A 9,234-nucleotide genomic window follows, 5' to 3' on the forward strand; every position below is an offset into this window, starting at 1 on the left:
ACATCGATCAGCTGCCTCCTGCACATCTCCCACTGGGGATGTGCCTGCAACCCAGGTACATGCCCTTTACCGGAATCGAACCTGGGACCTTTCAGTCCACAGGCCGACGCTCTATCCACTGAGCCAAACCGGTTTCGGCTGTAGTTAAGTCTTGATTGCTGTTGGTATCACTGGGAGGAATTGACCACCAGGCCAGTTGGCTGTGAAGACCAGCTATGTCTACAATGGGAGAACTACTATGCTGGAGACACCCTTATGGAGCAGCACTTCCTTCAGTGGGGCTTTGGTGCTCACTGAGTCTGCCCCCTGAGTGTGTCGCTTATGGATATGAAGAGTTGTACTCTGGTATGGTCTCACTCTGACCACTGGGTACACTGGCTCTTGAATCTCCAAGGAGGTGCAAAGTCAGCCACTGCCTGAGGACACCCAGTAGGAGCTACAGAGAGATCTGCAGATTCCTCCTCTTTGTTTGGGGTTTGGAAGTGCCCAGATGAGGCACAGCTGTGAAGCAATACAGGCTGCTGTCTAGGCCTTGTTTTGGAAGCTTTGGCGCTCTTTGACCATTCTAAACCATATGAGATGTACAACCTGAGAAGAAGCTGAAGTTTGTTAGGTTTTTAGATTGCAAAAGAATAGCCCATTCATAAACAAGCTATGCTCACAGCTTGGGTGGAGTTGTAAATTGGGTGGGGCGGGCTCTCAGGGAATCATCAGGGCTTAGCAAACAACAATGGCTGCCAATCTGCTCTGCCTCGGAGAGGTCCCAGGATCTCTGTGGCCCACAGCCCTGTGCAGGAACAATGATCGCTACAAGCACCTCTATGAGAAAGCCACCGTCTGGTTCTGGCCTGATGCCAGACAGTCCAGTTTCTCCCCATATGTGTCTGGATCCCCAGAGTCTCACCTGAAACTGGAGTTCAGAGCAACTGGGAGCTTGTATCTCCCTCCCGATTGAAAAGACAACAGCATACCCAGTTGCCAGCCCATTTCCGCATGTGCCTTCGTCCCTCTGCACTTCCATACCTCTGCATCTCCTACCAGTTTCAATGTGCTTTCCTCTTTTCTTCTAGTTGTAGAATTTCCACTCAGCCAGCCTTTCCATGGTTCTGAATGATATCCATTTAATCTTTTAGTTGTGGTTTTGATGTGGTTGTGCGAGGCAGCAACTACAAGTGTGTACCTATGCCACCATCTTGGTTCCTCTTAGGAAGTCTTTCTTAAAGCATATGTTATTCTGGTTGCATCTTAGCATGGGTTATCACTTTAGCATAAGAGCATATAAAAGCAGTGTTCTGCATGCACTCATTATCCTATTTCTATTAACTATAGGTATAATGCTAAGTTCCGACTTGTGCTAATGTATCTTGTGTTTACATGTTTATTGGCAAATTAAAAGCATGGTTATTTAAATAAGCACTTTCTTGATTACTAGAAAAATAGCTGACAGTAAGCAAGGAAAACTTTTTGAATCTCAGAGAATTAATTATGTCATAATCATTTGCTAAGGATTTACAACACATTACCCACAACTCTGAGCAGTCAGAATAAGTGTAAGACACCATTCTAAACCATATGAGATGTACAACCTGAGAGGAAGATATAAACTTGACAAATTAATGAATAATAGTAAAATTCAGCTAATAAAGTGCTCAGAAGTGCTATATAAGGAAGAGAAATCCTCACCCTCACATACACTACATATTAAATATTCACACATATGAATTCTACTCACACATTTAATCATTATAATAATCCCATGGTTAATATTATTATTCCTGTAACTATGTTATTAAAAACTATTATTATCGCTTCCGCGCTACCCAGGGAGGGCTCCATACGGCGTTGTTCTCGGTTCCCACGTAACTTAAAGGGAAACTTTTCACAATGTCCGGAGCCCTTGATGTCCTGCAAATGAAGGAGGAGGATGTCCTCAAGTTCCTTGCAGCAGGAACCCACTTAGGTGGCACCAACCTTGACTTCCAAATGGAACAGTACATCTACAAAAGGAAAAGTGATGGCATCTACATCATCAATCTGAAGAGAACCTGGGAGAAGCTTCTGCTGGCAGCTCGGGCCATTGTTGCCATCGAAAACCCAGCTGACGTCAGTGTCATATCGTCCAGGAATACTGGCCAGCGAGCTGTGCTGAAGTTTGCTGCTGCCACTGGAGCCACTCCCATTGCCGGCCGCTTCACTCCTGGAACCTTCACCAACCAGATCCAGGCAGCCTTCCGGGAGCCAAGACTTCTGGTGGTTACTGATCCCAGGGCTGACCACCAGCCTCTCACAGAGGCGTCTTATGTTAACCTGCCCACCATCGCTCTGTGTAACACAGACTCTCCGCTGCGCTATGTGGACATCGCCATCCCTTGCAACAACAAGGGGGCTCACTCAGTGGGTCTGATGTGGTGGATGCTGGCCCGCAGGTGCCCTCTGTACCCATTCAGCAGTTTCCTACTGAAGGTTGGAGTGCTCAGCCTGCCACTGAAGACTGGTCTGCAGCCCCCACTGCTCAGGCTACTGAATGGGTAGGAACAACCACTGAGTGGTCCTGAGCTTTTCGTCCACAAATTCTTAACGGAACGGAAATAAGGTTGATGGAAAATAAACAGTTTATAAAAAAAAAACAAAACTATTATTATCCTCCCTGTTTTACATAGGAGGCATTTTAGGTAGAATCATGCAACATGCTCATGGCCACTTGAGTTAGTAAATTCTAGAACCAGGATGCAAATTCAGGAAAAATAATCCAGAGACTTGCACTTAGTGAACTGAAAGGTATAGTAAAGCCTTAGAATTGCTGGTGTGGGATTACAGGAGGAAAGTCTCAGAAGATTGTTGAATGGTTTTAATCATGTGGCTGAGACCATAAGTAAGGCGTGAAAAATTTCATATGGCTTTTTAAGATTCTTGATTTCCTAAGTATAGTATCAAAAGTTGCAAACACTTGGAAATAGATTAATAGTAGGCATTAGCAGGTAGGGGTGGGGAAAACAGCGTGAAGGAGTCTGCAAGAGACTGGTTAGGTAAGACAGTAGGCAAGTTGAATGGGGTAGGGCAAAAGTACTGATTGTAGCTAGGTAGCTGAACCTGGCAGGCTGAAGACACTTGTTTATCTCTGGTCCCGTCTCAAAACCACTAAAAAGAATAAAACGATGTAATCCTGTAAGGACCAAAAGAAGGAGACACAGCAGAAAAAGAGTTGTCAAGAATTTGGGGAGATGAAAAATGGATAATGGAAATGATTTAGCGGAGGCAGACACAGCCAAACTTCAATACTTAGAGGAGGTGGAAGAAGCCAACAGGAGGAAACTCATTCTCGCTGCCAGCTCCTCTAATCAAATTGGAAGAGGCACCAATGAAGCCTGACATGGTCTTAAATGACGGGGTTGTGAGTAGTTTGTTTTGTTTTGTTTTTTAGTTTCTATATGATAAATTATTACTTCCTGAAGTGAAAAAGAAAATTTCCAAAACAAGATTTCAAATTGGAGCAGTTCTAGGCAATAGCAAAATCTGAGCAGTAATACTGGGAGGCAGGTTATGGAATAGCGAGAACGTCCCTTAAATTTGAACACATCAGGAATCTTGAGCCCACACTATATAGCATGTTATCAACATGCACATTGAGACTGACCAAAATAATGAAATTGACCAAATGGTGGACCTGCTGGCTTGTGAGAAAGTAAACCTGGGAGATAGAGGATGGGAAGGAGATTGAGACCCGAGGGTTAGTTGTGGGCTTGTGGAAAGGACAAACCCATGAGCCATCACTTGTATTATTTCTGAGGCTGTCTGCATTTTGGATAATGAAAAATTCACTATTTGACAAAAGAAGCCACTGACATTTTTAAACCATGTGAGACGTGACAACAAAGCAGTCTAGCTTATTTCCTGCAATTCCTGAGTAGTATTCCCATTCAGGCTCCAAATAAGCCCCTCCCATTTTGGACCATGCACAGGATCTAAGAGCCTGAAATGCAGCATCAGACTTCCTTTCTGCACCTCACGCTTGCTCCTAGACATGCCTTTCCAGGCATCTGACATCATGGTTTCATTCTGTGTTTCATCGTGTTGGCAAATCCTCATCAGGAAAAGTAAAAGTGGACAGGAAGGCGAAACAATAAATTGCTAGTCATGCCAAGTGAATCATGCACATTTATACAAGAGGCTGCAAGATGCTGGATGGAAAAGAAACAGTCTAACTTTCTTAAGCTCCTTTGAGTTTTCACCATCTCTCAATAATTCAAGAAGGGCCCTAGCCAGTTTGGCTCAATGGATAGAGCACCGGCCTGCAGACTGAAGAGTCCCCGGTTTGATTCCAGTCAAGGGCACATGCCCGGGTTGCGGGCTCGATCCCCAGTGGGGGGTGTGCAGGAGGCAGCCAATCAGTGATTTCTCTCATTCTTGATGTTTCTAACTCTCTCTCCCTCTTCCTTCCTCTCTAAAATCAATAAAAATATATTTAAAAAATAATAATTCAAGAAGGAAGATACACCTCTTAAACCTGAGTTTCAAGGACTTCATGACCTTGCTTCACCCTAATTTACTTAAGTTTTTTTTCTGTTCTCACTGTTTCCACCATTTTCATAACTTTCACTTTACAGGTTCGAATCCCAGTGGGGGCACATGCCCAAGGCAACAAATGGAGGTTTCTCTCTCACTTCAACGTTTATCTCTCCCCCCCCCCCTTCTTCTCTCTCTAAAATAAATAAAAACATATCATTGGCTGAGGAAAATAATACTAATAATTGCTCTATGGGTTGCAATGTCTGTTATAGCTTTATCACAGTTTACTTAGACTTGATATTACAATGCTAATAAACTTATACTAATAAATACTTGCATAAACTCCCCCATCCTCTGTGTTGTTTTTATTTTACCTTTCTATATATACACCCCAAAATATAATACTATATGTTATTTAAATAATTTCTTATGTTTCAAAAACAACTACCTATGGCTGAGATTCTTTTTTTAATATATTTTATTAATTTTTTACAGAGAGGAAGGGAGAAAGATAGAGAGTTAGAAACATCGATGAGAGAGAAACATCGAACAGCTGCCTCCTGCACATCTCCTACTGGGGATGTGCCTGCAACCCAGGTACATGTCCTTGACCGGAATCGAACCTGGGACCTTTCAGTCCGCAAGCCGACGCTCTATCCACTGAGCCAAACCGGTTTCGGCGGCTGAGATTCTTATTAGAGTTGTCTTTTGGACAGAAAAACATAGCCTGTACAGTCCTTTACTACTCAGACTCAAAAGTAGAAAGAAGTTAGTTTCATTTAGGCCACATGTTCCCAATACTTTTATCTGTAAAATTCTCCCTTCCTTCCTTCCTTCCTTCCTTCCTTCCTTCCTTCCTTCCTTCCTTCCTTCCTTTCTTCCTTCCTTCCTTCCTTCCTTCCTTCCCTTTACCTTAAAGAGGTTTCAGACTTTCTACACCAAACCTAGATCTGAGACTAGAATTTATTGATTATCTGAATGGTTTTAGGCAAATCAGTTAACTTTCCTAACAATTAATTTTCTCCTATAAAGTAGGAATAATAAAAAGTTTTTTCCCCCATATTACAAGGTTGCTGTACATATCAGATACAACAATGTACATGAAAAGACTCTTGAACTAGATAGTGCTCATGACTGCTACATATCTGTTTGGAAGGGCATGTTGGTGAGGGGGCAGGAGCAGGGTGGAGGGGGTCAATGGGGGTAAGAGGGGGTCGTCTATCATACTTTCAGCTATAAAAATAACTTTAAAATATATTTTTAAAAAGAAACAGTATATAATGGACTCTGTTTAAGAGACAGAGAAGAGTGGTTGGCATTTGTTCTTTCTTCTGCCCAGAATGCTTTTCCCCAAGATATTCATAAGACTCACTCTCTTACTTCATTCTGGCCTCTGTTCATATATCTTTTTAGAAAGAACATCCCCTCTGGTCAGCCTCTATCACTTTGCCTTGCTTTACATTCCACAACAGTACTTATCACTTTTTAACATATTATTTAACAATATTTTATTGACTTTTTCATTCACTTTAATGTAAATTCCAAAAAAGCACTTTTTCCTCACTGCTGTATTTCCAATGTTGAGATTAGTGCTAAACAAATGGGGATCCCTCAATAATTACTTAGCATACAAATAGATTAATAGTAGGAAAAAACACTCCAAACTAATAAGTTTGATTTACCTCAATTATCTAAATAACTTAATTATTCTGGGCAATAAATGGTTGTAAAAAGAAAACTAATAATGTTTACGAAAATGAAATTCTTGAAAAATTGAGCTTCAATATTAGAACATTTTTTAAAAAACCTTTAATTGATGCGTATTTTCTGTTTTATATTTTCATATACTTTATTTTCAATAGAATCAATTATTAAAAATATAACAATTATTTTATGTTTACATCTTTGTAAGATTTTTTTCTATCACATAATATAGAAATATACATACATATTTTATCACACCATATGTCAGCAAGAATCACTTTTCAGATTTTAGGCATTTTTAGATCACATTCATAATTTTGGGCCATACCACATACCTGCTATATGTAATGTTTTCTTTTTATTTTTTACCTTAAAACAACTCTCTTTACTGTTTTCTACATATCCTATCTCTAAGTACTAATATTTGTGAAATCACAAGTTTAATTTAGTTACAGTTTTTAAATATATAAGTTAGACATACGATTATTAAAATAAAAAGCTCATCAACATATGTCCAAATCATGTCTAGTATCCCCAGTGCAACAGAATTTAGGACAGTGATGGAGAATAGGGCAATGGGCTGTAGCAGCCAATGAACATCTGTGCATCTCTGAAAAATGAGAGGATGAAGTGGATGGTCTCTAAGTTCTTGTTGTCCTTCCCAAGGTCTTTCTTCTAAGAGTGATAATTGGATCTAGGAAGAGTTCCAAGGAAGATGGAGGGCACCCTAATTCCTATATGATTAAGTAAATGATGGCTGGGCCTTTTCTGAACCCTGACATTCCAGAAAATGGAATTACAGAATTCCAGCTGATTCACATAAGCATTAACCACATCTGCACACATAAAACAAAACAGAAATCAATTGACTATTATACCTATAAATGCCTTATTTCTCTGGAAATTTTCTTCTACTTTTTTTTGGGGGGGGGAGGCTGGTTGTTGATTATGTGGAGATGCATCTCCCATTTTTCCTTCCATGTGGGAACCATCTAATTTCAGTAAAGTACTCTTAGCTAGAACTTTCCCCAGGACCATGTCCAGATCAAGCATCCAATAAAGAGCATTTTACACTCAACAAAAACTGCTAAATGTGGTCGGAATTAAACACTGTTTCCGAGGCCTGTGATGCACTAGGGAGACACAGTGCTCCACAAGCACCTCACAATCACTGCAGTCATTCACAGAAATAAAAGTATTAGAACACACATTTTATAGCCTTTTATTTTCTACTAGGGGCCTGGTGCACGAAATTCGTGCACTGGGTGGGGGGGGGAGTGTCCCTCAGCCCAGCCTGCCCCCTCTCACATACTAGGAGCCCTCAGGCGTCCCAGGGAGATAGTGACTCTTCTCTAGAACACAGATACCAGCAGGTTTTCTGGACCTGAATTTTCTATTCAGAGCCACCAAAAGCAGCCCTGGGAGGAACTATGTCAGCAAAGATGTATTCCAAACTTTGATGACAGTATAGAAAGTGTACAAGTGGTGTTAATGCAATATTTAGGTAAAGAGCCGGGATTGGACTTTGAAAATCAATATTGAATTCTCATTATAAGCCTTTAACATTCTCAGGAAGTTACTGTTTTTGAAAGCATCAGGGAACCTATATCCATAGTGTCCATGGTTTGAGTGGTTGAATGGAAATGAAATAAAATGAGACATGAGTCCTTTAAGCTAATGTAAGACCTTTAATGTTGAGGTATGTACATATAACCAAGGTCATATTGTAGAGTGACAAAGTAAAGGATACATGTTCTTGAAGTCAATTTTAATTGTTGATGTGGACTGAAAACTTGAATTGACCCCAAAGTGACATAGTATACAGAAGAATGCAAATAAGCATGAATCTCATTTAATTTGTATTTTAAGAGGAAATGTAATGTCAGTGGCAGGGGGCTTCTTCCTGCTTTCCCTTTCGCCTCCCTGCATTGTGCCTACATATGCAAATTAACCGCCATCTTGTTGGCAGTTAACTGCCAATCTTAGTTGGCAGTTAATTTGCATATAGCCCTGATTAGCCAATGAAAAGGGTAGCATCGTACACCAATTACCATTTTTCTCTTTTATTAGTGTAGATACTATGAAAATCAACATACTATTTTTTCATGTATATGCCTTTTTATTTTTACAAACACTAATTAATTTTCTTAATAATCTATGTGGAAAGAAGCTATCATTAAGTGCCTTTTAAATTTAAGATTTGTAAAATAATATTGAAAGACCCAAGACAGTTATGGGGAAACTTGGTTTACATTGGTGCTCTTATGCCCTAATGGCATAATACCATACATTTTGGGGAAAAATAAAGTATAAAATATTAAATTTAAAATATATTGATAGGAAAATAGGAGGAAACATTTGAAATAAAACTGTCCTGGGGCCCAGGTGGTGTTGCTCAGTGGTTGAGCGTTCACCTATGAACCAGGAGGATTTCCCATCAGGGCACATGCTGGGGTTGCAGGCTCAATCCCCAGTGAGGGGCATGCAGAAGGCAGTCGATCAATGATTCTCTCTCATCATTGATGGTTCTATTTCTCCCTCATCCTTCCTTTCTGAAATCAATAAAAATATATCTTAAAACAAATAAACTGTCCTGGGAATTTTGGTTACCTGGTTATATGGTTGTTATGTAGGAAAAGATGGGCAAGTGGACCTGGAGCTTCCATCAGTCCCTTAGTTCCCTGATAAAATAGTTGAGCCAGTTTGGTCACAAGTTTCAGAAACATAATTCAAACTAGCTTATGTTCAAACTAGCTTATGCAAAAATAAAGTAATTTATTGACTCACATAATAGAGAAGCCCATGGCTAGAATAGTCAGGCAGGTTAAGTCCAGACATTTAAATATTATTCTCAGAAACTTCTCTCTCTCTCTCTCTCTCTCTCTCTCTCTCTCTCTCTCTCACACACACACACACACACACACACAAAACAACTGCCCTGTGTCATCTAACCTGACATTTACTTTCCTACACCTTTGGTTAGTTCCTAGTTTCAAAAAAAAGAACTATTTTTTTTTTCTTGGC

At 40.2% G+C, this 9,234-nt stretch overlaps 1 protein-coding gene across 1 annotated transcript; it reads left to right on the top strand.

Annotated features, from left to right (window-relative positions):
- The first annotated feature begins 1,815 nt into the window (after positions 1-1,815).
- Positions 1,816-2,615, top strand: LOC102762775 (40S ribosomal protein SA-like). Its single transcript, XM_006755310.2, has one exon. It carries the CDS (start codon positions 1,885-1,887, stop codon positions 2,530-2,532), a length of 648 nt encoding a protein of 215 aa, XP_006755373.1. The 5' UTR covers positions 1,816-1,884; the 3' UTR covers positions 2,533-2,615.
- Positions 2,616-9,234: the final 6,619 nt, after the last annotated feature.

Source organism: Myotis davidii, unplaced genomic scaffold, assembly GCF_000327345.1.
Source record: "Myotis davidii unplaced genomic scaffold, ASM32734v1 scaffold130, whole genome shotgun sequence".
NCBI classification, from domain to species: Eukaryota; Metazoa; Chordata; class Mammalia; order Chiroptera; family Vespertilionidae; genus Myotis; species Myotis davidii.